Genomic DNA, 12,597 nt, shown 5'->3' with positions numbered 1-12,597 from the left:
AGTCATGCTCTAAATTATGCAAGTATTGAAAATGCTTTTCACAGCAGAAACAAAAACACCAGTGAGACAGTCCTGCCACATGCCCTTCTGCTGTTCTCAGCTCACCAGAAAAGACCACGCAGAATACATTACTGTAATCCCGACTTTTTCCTATTAACATTTTCTGCATAGAACATAGTTATTTTGTGCTCTAATTTCATACTGAGCCCCAGACCCAAATTTGTTTTGGAAAGCATTTTCTGGTTTATATCCACATCCCAACTAAGCAGCAGATTTTTCATTATGCCCTCCCCACCATTCTAAGGCAAGAGCATGCATTTCATAGCAGTAGATCTCGGCAAGGAGATTCAGTAACAGTTATTCATGGAAACATCTTCCTAACTGCACAGCAGTGAAAAAGAGACATAAAATCTTAGCAACATATATGTTGAGTAGACTTACTTCTGCCATAAAATCACAGAATCATTAAGGCTGGAAAAGACCTCTAAGATCATCTGGTCCAACCATCACCCTACCACCAATGTCACCCACTAAACCATGTCCCTAAGCACCACATCCAACCTTTTCTTGAACACACCCTGGGATGGCGACTCCACCACCTCCCTGAGCAACCCATTCCAATGCCTGACTGCTCTTCCTGAGAAGAAATGTCTTCTAATTTCCAACCTAAACCTCCCCTGGCGCAACTTGAGGCCATTCCCTCTAGTCCTATCACTAGTTACCTGTGAGAAGAGGCCTGGATTGTGGCACTTGCAGAGTACTGAACACATCACTAAGAGATCCTACACCCCACAGGACAGTCTTCTAACTATACAAAACAGGCTTTTATACGATCTACAGAAATAAGCTATAGCAGGTAGGGACAGTACCAAATTATTTGGAGACAAAGAAAGCACCGTGAGAGATGAAAGAAACCATCAAGAATTAATTGCAGGAATTAACATGTACTCATGGAAAATTCACAAAACTTGGGTAGCTGAATTTGAGTGGACTTCTACATTCAGCATATTCAATTAGCATTGTCATAGTGGGCTCTGAAACATGGTACTGGTTTACATTGGGTCTCAAATCTTTACATGTAGTCAGACTACTTCACCCCTAAATCCTACTGTTTGCCCAAATTCTGAATCCTCCCTTCCCCTTCTACAAAACTGAAGACCATGGACAGAATGAATAAATGCAATTAAAATAAACTTTAAGCATAGGGAAAAACAAACAAAAAGACTAAAACACTTGAGTTCCAAGGGAAGGACACTTAGAGAATAAGAGCTTAGAGAAAGTAGAAAAAGACTCATTTCTTCCTATGCAAGCACAGGGCTGTTCTTCACCACAAGGTGAAAGGCACTATCCCAAGGCTCTTGAGCCACAGGTGACCAGACAATAGGTTAGAAGCAGGCCAGGTTATGTTTCATGATCATCAGTATATCCATGCTGATATGAACTATCTGGGGTAACGCATATCTCTAGCATCAGTCTATGTCTCTGGCTCACCAGAGAATAAACCCATACATTTTTAACTTACACAGACTAGGACGCTAGCAGTGAACACTGCTCTCTCTTCAACTCTGTCATCTGTGGAACACATCAAGGCTTTAGCTATGACTTCCAAGAAAGCTGAGGAGTTGTGATAAAAGCTGGTATGAAACTCTATAAAGAAAAGCCACACAAGATAAACATAAAATTGCAGACAGAGGGAATGCTGTTGTAGTGGGAAACATTAGCCGCTCAAGGACTCACCAGAGAAAAAAACACCAAAATACAAATGTATGAAAGGTATAAAATCCTAAAGGGAAAAACAGAGCTGGAAGATGGTAACTCTACAACAGAAAATCCATTCCATGCAGCAAAGGACAAGCTTTCCCCAATCTGCTGACACCTTCCTGGCCAGCAAAATTCACTTCAGGTGTCTTACGGAACATGGGGAATATGCTAGTGCTAAACCTAGTAGTTTGTTAAATTTTAGCCTTTATCCCACTTGCAAAGTTTCTCTGCACACTTTAAGATACCCAAACAGTAACAGACAGAAGCCACTAACTTCCCCCACATAACCTTACCTGACCACAGCTCTCATTGACTACAACAAATATCTTGTTCATGACCACAGGAAGATGTTTATCTGCAACACATTTGCTCTGCTTGATTCCTAAACTTGTTAGGCTGTCCTATTGTCTACTGACCTGAGTCAGTCATCACAGTGCTTTAACCTGTTCCCCTTCTTGAACAGGGCCCTTTATATTCAGTACTCTTTCTAGAACAATCCACTGATATCATCATTCTTTTTTGTATACGGGGGAAAATTGCAAAAGACAAATGATAAACTCAGAGACAAATTTATGTTTAAATTCTAATATATCACTCATCAGGGATGCACAGAAGCTCCCTTCGCTGCAGAGACAGAATTGATGCTGATCACCACTCCAAAAAAAGTCACAAAACCCAGAAGTGAAATATTCATAACACTTGTCACCTGAAAATAATTTGCTACAAATACAGCCAACTCCCTCTCCTCCCCCCAGATGAACAGTGAAGTGGTTATCAAACACTAAATAATAAAACTCTCATTATCCTTCCCAACAGACATTATTCCACAACGCACAGAACCATCTCAGACTCTGTCATGGGCCATACCAGAAGAGCCCAGGGTACTTACTCTCCGGTTCTGATGGGTCTTAAGTTAGCTCCTAAGGCTGTCAAACAGGCCTGGCAGCAAAAATATGTTGCTTTTATTCCAGGTTCCACAATGTCTTTCCTGTGATAGGAATCCTTGAGATGGAGCTCCCAATCCAAAATTGCACCCTCCTGTGGTTACTGGAGAAAATAAATTGAGCACAGCTGACTGAAATTATTCTGATTCAATTATTTCATGAACACTTCAACTAACCACATTTATCAGCCTCCTAAACTCATAAATCATAGCAATCTCTGCTGGGAAATTCAAAATTGATGTGGCCCCGCCTGAATCAGAGAAGGCAGTAGGCACCTGACAGCCTTGAGGAACAGCCTTGTGTGAGTTGATTGGAATTTCTAGCAGTATTAATCTTAATAACTTCAGGTAGCTTCCTCCCTGCAGCCTATATCTTGTCTGCACAAGCAGTGAGGGAGGGAACAACGCAACAATTACTCCCTCATTCTCTCCTGCTGACTCTGTTTTCTGATGAATATGAACATGTCAGTCACGCTCAGGATTCATCCATAGCTCTTCTGAGCCTTCAGCAATGACCAGTCCAAAACCTGTAGAATTTAAATTGTCATTTGAGCCTTGAGGTATAGGACATGAGAATAGAAACCTGAATACCTCCTGATACAGCAGCACAAAGACTTTGAAAATAAAAGCAGCTTTTCCCTCTGTTTTAAAAGAAATGCCTGTAAACTGCAAGAGAAAATTGTACAGGATTTAAGTGAGTTATTCAAACAAAGGCATGGAAATATTCAAACAGTATTAACACTGAAAATAAATGATTAAAACATAGATCAGAAATATGTATCTATCTAGGAAACGGAATCCAAGTAACTGTCACTCACAACTGACAGGGTGGTCAGAACAGTTGTTGAAGCTCTCTGGTATTTGCTTTGCAAGGGATTAAACAGATCCCATTGTGAAGAAGCTTTTATTTGTGCTTTTGCTAACAGACCTTCCTATAATATATGTACCAGATTTTTCCCATTTTATTCAGATTAAATGAGATACGCAAAAAAATGTAACAACCCTACAACTACAACAAAAAACAACAGCATCCAAGAATCTATGGCTCCATCTACCTACCAGTTGCTATCAGCAGACACATATGCAGCCAAGCCTAACTCCTGTAGTTGCAAATAGGCATTATATAGCCCTTCTCATAGCAATAAAGAGATATTCTTAAGATGCTTTCCTATTTGTGCTGTTATATTATTCTGAGTATCATAACCCTTTTTTTGGGGAGCAGTTTTAGAGAGGCAACTTCTGCTTGATGTAATGAATGTGTATACCTGGACACAGCTGAAAGTACTCAAAAGTACTTGTGTTTTACCACACCAACTGCATATTGGAAAACAGGCCTTCTTGTTCACAATCTCTGGAAAATCAAGTTCCAGTTGTTCTTCACTCACACACACCCTTTTTGATGTACAAAGTCAAGGGATGGTTCATTATTTTCTTTAGTGGAAGCTTTCTTCCATGGTCAGAAACCAAAGAGAATACTTTTTTCCCCCCTCTCTTCATGTGTGTTCAAAGACAAGTTAAATATACCATCAAATACTAAATTCAATCTATCTTGTTTAGAAAAGAAAGGTGTATGGGAAATTTTACAAATATTAATTGTGGTTATTCTGTGGAACACAATGCACAAACCACACTTTCCTGCATAGATGTGATAACTTCATTTCTGATACATTCGTTAGTATTTTTGATTGATGCCTTAAACAGAAATCAAAATAAAAACAAATAAAATTTCCTCGCTCCAACATTTCCTTGTCCAACTCCCTGCACTGCTGTTCCACATTGTTCCAAATATCAATACTATTTCTGCAGTTTTAAAGTATTCCTCTTGCCTCAGTTGTCTGCAAATTTTTAGAAACTGGCAGAGGTTCAGAGAATGTCTGCCAAGTCTGTTACAACCCCAGGATTCAGCTCATCTAGACTTTCCCATTAGTATGTGGTATCACTGAATTTAGAAGAATATGGGAAACCTTGGAAAATCCATTCTGTTTAAAAGCTTTTCCATAGCTCCTCCTGCCAAAATCCTGAACTCGGGGCAGAATCAGAATAAATGGACAATTTGCTGAAAAGGTACACCAAAGGTCCTCCCTGCTCAGCCCAGCTGCTTGGCAGCTGTTGCTATAGCTCCAGGGCAACTGCAACCCACATATTTGTCATGCATCTCCACATGGGGAGCTTGGCTCCTGGATTTAGTAAGACTCATTCATCTCTTTTTCCCCAAAGCTATCTTCTCTGCTGCAGCACTAAAACCCCTTTATGAAGTTGTGACTGGTATAGCACCAAAAGAAAGGGGTCAGGATTTTCTCGAGAACACTCAATTTTTCAAGAACAAGTTTTTCTCAAAACTCTTCTGCTGTAAGGTAAATTAGTGCGGAACGAAGGATGTGCCTCAGATATTTTATCAATTTAATCTAGTATCTTGAGTTGTTCTCACTAGGACACTCCCTGAAAATCACAAACAGGATAAAACCCACAAATATAGCTAGTGTGACTCTGTGACTCAAGAAACAGCCAGCTTGAAATCTTCTTGGTAACTAGTGACAGGATGTGCAGGAATGGCACAAAGCTGCACCAGGGGAGGTTCAGACTGGACATCAGGAAAAATTTCTTTACTGTTAGGGTGGTCGACACTGGAGCAGGCTTCCTAGAGAGGTGGTTGATGCCCCATACCTGTCAGTGTTCAAGAGGCTTTTCGACAATGCTCTCATTTCAGGGTTAGCCCTGAAGTGGACAGGCAGTTGGACTTGATCTTTGAAGGTCCCTTCCAACTGAACTATTCTATTCCATTCACTCCTGCCTTTCAGGTTACTACTGCTCAGGTTGATTACCCCTTCTGATAACTTCTCACTGAAATGAATCACGACTGCCCACAAATGTAGTGGCAATCAGATCTCTGCAAAAGAGCAATGACCAGCTGAAATCCTAGCCCTTAAAACCTATCAGTTAGGATGAATAACTTACGGGTCAATTTGTTTCTTTATGCCCTAACTTGTCAGCAGCTATCCTGCAGGAACCATCTCCAATGCCAGAACTAAAATAGTTTAAATATAAACCAGCAATTCTTCAGCACTTAAATCAATTAAGGCACAAAGGCTAATATGGATAAGATTTTAAGGACCTTTTATATCATTTCTTTTTTTTTTTTAAACTCCTTACCTCCATATTTTTCTCTTCATTTATTGCCAATTTCTTCTGTCCTTCCCATTTCTGTTTACCAAACTGATCTTTCCCTGATCTTGTCCTTTTCAATTTACTTTTCATTCTGTATTTGTCGGTTTTCTTTTTCCTGTTTCTTCTCCTTTGTATTTTTCTCCAAATCTGTGTGTCATTTTTTTTCACTTCACTAGTTCCTCACTGACCAGAGTGGCAGGTGGAATGAGCAGGAGCAATGTGCAAATTGTTCTGGAGAGTATCCATGGCTTCAAACTCACAGCTTCCTTTACAGGAAGGCTAGGCTTCCCTGAAAACTGATTTGCACTTTTCTGCCCATCAGTTCACCTGCTATTCCAGAAACCATAGGCCTTCTGCAACCTCAGAACAGCTTTCATACCACAGGTTCCACAACAAAGTACCTTTAAGCACTTTCCTTTATATCCCCTTCAAAAAGATGAAAACAAACAAACAAACAACATAAAAAACCCTCAACATACACTGTGAAGGCAAATAGCAGTTCTATAGCATTATGAACTTGTATCCAATATTGATCTTAACAGTTATCATTACTCACTTCTCACTGCTGAATTAATATCCATGACATAGCTACCTCACGGTATCACACCACACCAGACTATGGTCTTAAACAGCACAGCCTCACAATCTGAAACTGCAAGAATTTCAGTCTCAAATACTACAAAAGGCACCAGGCTGTAAAATCTGGAAATTTTAAAACACAAATACAGAGCTAATACTTTCTGCTGTCAGCTGGAAAATACAATGGTCAGGTAGCTTAATTCTTTGTAATGAACTATTCAACTAATTTTAGTGTTGAACACAGTACAGGTCATATGGCTTCTTACGTCCACTCACCTTTGTGAAATGAAAAGATAAGAGATAAGAAGAATTGGTCTAGAACAAATGTCAAGTCTACACATGCCATCCAATACTTATTTTTCATCAATTCTAGTGTTGACAAGCAGTTCATTATCTTCCTGGGTTTCAGTACAGGTCAGACTCATTTTAGCACTTACACCACAGGCAAAGTCTAGGAGGTCAGTACTGAGGGATGTTGCTTGATGTTTCTTGTTTTCAAATTCAAGTTAGCATCCTTTTTAGTTAAAGTGAACCAAATATTGTTATTTCAAGTTTCTCATTAAATGGCCAAGACTTCTACTTACTTCATTTAGATCATGCACAAAACCTCTTTAAAAAATATTATCAATTCCCTTCTCCTGTGGAGACATTCCAATTCTGTGGAATAAAAACACAACTTCACAAACTTTTTTTTGTAATTCCATACATACCAGACTCATATACTGAATTGCTCACAAAGAAAAGATTTTCAGCTCCAAATCTGGAATAAAACAAGTTTTTAGATGGCAACATTGATAGTCTGACATTTTTAGGGAATACCACAATATACTTTTTCAAAAGCAAAAATTACAGCCTGCAAAAACAAAAATACATTTAAGAGGTGTTTATTTGAGAACGTAACAACCATGTGCTTACCAATGCTGATATGTGACTGTATAGAATACCATTCTCTGAAACAAGGCGGGGATGGTAGATCTGTTGGACCGTGAATTGACTTTCAGAAGAGGCGATGGAGTCCGCTTTACAGAAATCGGTTTGCCTCCACAGTCTCACTGCCAAGGAGTGTTTCACAAAGTAGAAAATTTCCAGAAATACTAGGATTCTGTATGAATTTCAAATTTCAGCTGAGACGTGAAGGTTTTCTAGAATGTCCTAAAACACAGCTTATAACCAAAGCAAACAATTGTGAGAGAAATACACAAAAGTTGTATCAGACCCAGAGAATATATTATTTTTTAAAAATTTCTTTATTTATTGGCAAATAGCACATTTATGGAAGCAAGTAAAGCCCAAGCAAGCACATAGAGATTCTTTTCCAGTGTTCTTTGTAGTGTCCAGCAATTCGTGGATCAAAAATAAAGGTAAGACCTCCAGCTCAGAAAATCCTTTTAACAGACTTTAATGGATTCATCTTTCAACTGGTCCAGCTACTTTCAAGTCACATGAACTGTAACATTAATGAGATTTTTTTTTTTTCCTGGAGAGGAGTTGGGATAGGGGGCCATGTTAAAAAGAAGTGCCAGAGCTCAACTGCACGCCTGTGAAGACCACCTCATTTTGTATACCTTGAGCCACCACCTGCAGATTCCATTTAATAATCTCTAGTTCTGGTATCAGAAAAGACAGAACAATCATTCCCTATTCATTCTCTCTCCTCTGCCACTTGTGATTTTATGGACTTTTATAATTCCCTCTCAACCATCTGCCTTTCAGTCTATTTAGTTATCCTCATACAGGTGTTGCATGCTATTCATCATTCCTGTCATCATTCTGTGAAACCTTTCCCAGTTTCACTGTATCGCTTTTGAGATGGAAGAAACCAGAACTACACACAGTATTCAAGATACATGTGAACCACTGATTTTTAAATATATATTACATAATGGATTAGCACCACCTTATTTTCCTCTTTACTTGCTTTCTAGTAATTCTCAAGACTTTGGTTAAATTTTTTCCTACAGCATGATGATGTTTTTAAAGATCTATTATAACCCAAAAATCTTATTTCCAAGCTGTAACAGCAGTAACTGGGCACCACCAATGCATACATGTAAAATCAGTTTTCTTCCATATCCATTGCTTCACATTTTCTGCACAGAATTTCATTTTACCATCCAGATACTCCATGATGTAAAGCCCCTCCATAATTCTTCAGGCAGTCATCTTCACTACACTGAATATCACCTGGAAACTTTGCCATATCTCTGTGCGGCCCTTTTTTCACAAAGGTCACGAATACACTGCAAAGCACAGGCCTGAGTAGAGATCCCAGACTTCACTGGTAATTTCTTCTAGTTATGAAATGCGATGATTTATTCCTGTATTCTATTTCCTATCTTTTAACCAGTTATTTAACCCTCTGAGGACCCTTCCTCTCATCTTACAGCAGCTCGCTTTCTCTAACAGCCTGAGATGGGACCTTGTCAAAAGCCTTCCCTTTCTGAAGGTCATTTTTGTGTTGCTGTGAGGGCTGTGCATGTAACTCAGATCCAGCTTTAGAGATAGCTGAAAATGATTAATACTTGACCCTTCCTGCTCTCTTGATTCTACTGTAACTCATTTCATTCAAATTTGATCTGCTACTCCTTCCCTTCCCAGTGTTCACCACCCTTTTATTCCCTGTTAGTGATACTATACACATTTGACCGAACTAAACCAAAAGAAAGTATTTTTTGTTATTATTTGTTTGCAGCTAGAGCTTTTGAGCTCTTGTAAGCTCACAATATTAAAGGAAATGCAGCTACATCAAAATTAGTCTGAAATCTGTCCCACATTTTATTACATGTTAAGATCAAACCAAATCCTACATATGGTTACGTAATTTCCTCTCACCTTCACACTACAAGCTACATATATTAAGAGACAATAAAATTTCATTAGATCTTTATTCCTAATGTGAATAAAGTTTTAAGAGTTCTGCCGCATACTAAAGAAATACCGCAGGGCTTTTTTGGAGGGAAAAAAAACAAGAGAAGTCCACAAAAAACTGCAGCCCAACCAAGGATTTTGATATTCAGACAACTGAAACACTATTGATTTGGAAATATAATTTTTTCTTACAGTATACATGTGAATAACTCATGCCTAATTACAGATTGAGACAATTTCGAATAGCACAAGTTTAAAATCTTAACACAGAAAAGCAGACCATCAGAATTCCAATGAAGCATTCACTCTGGAGCAGACAGGCATCATTGTAACACAAAACACAAACAATAATACAGATGATTTAATTAAATTAATTCCCTCTTATGAATTCTTCCAAACAAGCTTTTTTAACAAGCCAGGAATAGAATTCACCTTTTATCTTTTCTGGACATTTTGGTCTACAGCAGTCAGTGATGCTCTCAAAGCGTGTTCTCATAGCAGCAGCTGTGCATACACAACAAATCACATTTGGACATATTTCGATCCAGACAGCGGATAAGGACAAGCAGGGGTGAGTAGCAGGCTGTCCCTCAACAGTAACTATAGCAACTGCAGGAGGCACAGGAAGAGGCTGGTATTGATCTTTCCATCCCATGTCCTTGCATTTCTTCTTCAGAGTGGTCTTACACAATGCCACCACAACCAACACCATTTCACATACCCAAGTTCTCAAGACAATAGGAAGTAATAGTGATGGAAAGACAACAGAATAATTACTGTTGTGCTTAGTTTAAGTACACAAAGAACAGGAGGCAGAATTTTCATCGTAACAGCAAGCTGGGGGTGTGGGGAGGTGTCAGTATGTTCAGGAATATTTTAATCGCACCTTCCATCTATATTTCAAGTTTTTTGCATATTCTTCTGCAGGGCAGCATCTGTCCTCAGCATTTGTGACAAGATAGTCACAATGCCTAGGTCAGGTATTATAAAGAATAAGATATAGCAAAGGATGTTTCGTGCTTACCTGAAAGCCTGCTACATTATACTAGAGAATGGCACACAGCCAGAAGGATGAGAGAGAGATTACTTACAAATATTAAGGAGATCTTCCAGGTTAACAATGGTGTAGCTCCAGAGTCCCTCAATATATACTACAAAACAACTAAGTTCTATGAACATGGTATAAAACACATTACATGAGAATATAAGAGGTTTTGGTAAAGATGGATGTTATTTCTAATAGCAATATGTGGCACAAAAGTGCATTTTATCTGCAAATAACACAATGGTACTTTGTTGATACTACTATAAGGCAAGAAAGATACCTACTATAAGGTATGAAAAACATACTTCATACTTTGATGGTTTCACTGTCATGACTAATATTTCTTCCTAGGATATGCAAAACAAGAGTAAAACTTTTTAAAATACTAAATTGAATTAAGAAAACCTTTCAGATCATTCCCAACTGTGTTTTACAATAACTGAATAAGGAGACAATAGTTGGCAGAATGTAGTCCTAGCTAAGAACAGAGGTCTGCTTATATCAGAAAGATATGATACTATTCTTGGAGAGAAGTAGATCACTTCTAGTACATGCACCCTACATTGTCCCAGTCTTATACAGGTATAACTCCTCTGTAGTGTACTGCATCTGCATAAAGCTGAAGTAGTAGAGCAGTAGTATGGAAAGGACCCGGTATCTCCAGAAACTTTGCAATTCCCAATCTCAATGATTATAAAACAAACAAAAAGAGACCACTAGCTAGCACAGACTTTTCTAATGTATGCATCATATTTTTCCAAGGCAAATACAAAAGACAAAAGTGTCTACATTAGTAGAGATTTTCTTAACAATATTTATGTTTAATAAAAATCAAAGTAGATCCTGAAAAAATAATTAAATACCTACCAGTTGTGTACATCAAGATAACTCCATCATAATCCAAACAAATTATAACAGTATGTGATATTTAAGAGCTCTTGGAACCCTGTTAATAACAAGCCTCCCATCATAACTTAAAGAGGCAAATAGCCATGGGTCTGCTGAGGACCATTCAACTGCATATACACTATCTTCATGTTCTTCATAGGTAGCTATTACACTGTCCTGAAGGGGTTCTTTAATCCTAAAATTAAAAAAGAAAAAAAAGTAAGGATCCACAAACAGATTTCATTTTAAAGCGTCACTAACATCTAGAGCGCAAGCTCCTATTTAAGGTCTATGAATGCAATAGTGTGGTCTGAAGAAGTATCATTCTGCACCTGGTATCTGTGTGTACTTATGTTTCAGATAACACAGCAGAGCCGAGTCAGTATGAAGATCCCATTTAAGGATGCTTTAGTCCCTACAATTCTCAACCTCAGTGTGGTTCCCTCTTAGAATCTCCACTGAGCATTTCTCTCCTCCTCTCCCTCTCATTATACCACAGGAATTTAAATATCTATTTTATCAACAACTTTTCTCTCACCGTGGTCCACCCTCTTTGTTGTTAACTGAATTCTGTTAACTGAATTTATAGGATATATAATCTCATTACATGGGAGTAGGCAGGTAAGAAGTTTCAGTCATTAACAATGCAGTTGCTCCTGTGCTGCACTCCTGGACCCTTCCAGAACAGGGGAAAGGAGATAGAGGCTAGGGGAAAGGGGAAGAGAGACATGCTTCCAAACACTTTCATTTTTCTCTCCCATTCCTCGTGTTATACCAACATCAGATCTACGATAAAACCTAGATTCTTATTTATTACTATATACTTCACCTCTCACTACCACACCCAAGTTCCTGGTCACCTACGTCACCACGAGACAAAGACTGATTCTCTTTTGCATTACAAGTATTTAAAAGCAGATTCAGGCTAGTCTTTAAATTCCAAACCACCTCCAAGAATCACTGATTGTGCTCTGATAGGGGAAAACAGCCTTTCTTTGCCCCCAGCTCACAGAGCCAACTTTAAGAGCAACACCGCAGTACGTTATTCTGTAGCTGCAGGGTGAGTTTGCATAGGATGACCTTAGAGCTCTCTTCAGAGAATCACAGAACAGTTAAAGATCATCTAGTTCCACCTTAAAGATACCCTAGTTCCAACCCCCTGCCATGGGTGAGGATGCCACCCACTAGACCAAGTTGCCCAGAGCCCCACCCAGCCTGGCCTTGAACACTTCCAGGGATGGGGCATCCTCAGCATCTCTGGGCAACCTGTTCCAGTGCCTCACCACCCTCAGAGTAAAAAATTTCCTCCCAACATCTAATCTAAATCTCCCCTCTTTTAATTTAAAAC

General features: G+C 38.8%; 1 protein-coding gene across 3 annotated transcripts in view; it reads right to left on the bottom strand.

The window, feature by feature from the left end:
* The window catches only part of EIPR1 (EARP complex and GARP complex interacting protein 1), a 128,986-nt gene that overhangs the window by 44,623 nt on the left and 71,766 nt on the right, over positions 1 to 12,597 (bottom strand). The window contains exons 9-11 of one of the 3 annotated variants that reach the window (XR_007707966.1): positions 11,229 to 11,445; positions 7,364 to 7,611; positions 7,033 to 7,105 (exon numbers count right to left, since the gene is read on the bottom strand). Coding sequence is in view for 2 of the 3 variants with exons in the window: in XM_035542928.2 (XP_035398821.1) it covers positions 11,271 to 11,445 (175 nt within the window). In the remaining variant the exon portion in view is untranslated. Of the gene's footprint in view, positions 1 to 7,032; positions 7,106 to 7,363; positions 11,446 to 12,597 lie in introns of those variants that run through there. The other 2 variants (XM_035542928.2, XM_050709577.1) reach the window with 2 other exon arrangements.

The sequence above is a fragment of the Cygnus atratus genome, chromosome 3, assembly GCF_013377495.2.
Source record: "Cygnus atratus isolate AKBS03 ecotype Queensland, Australia chromosome 3, CAtr_DNAZoo_HiC_assembly, whole genome shotgun sequence".
In the NCBI taxonomy this organism is placed as follows: domain Eukaryota; kingdom Metazoa; phylum Chordata; class Aves; order Anseriformes; family Anatidae; genus Cygnus; species Cygnus atratus.
This window is presented reverse-complemented; position numbering and strand designations above follow the sequence as displayed.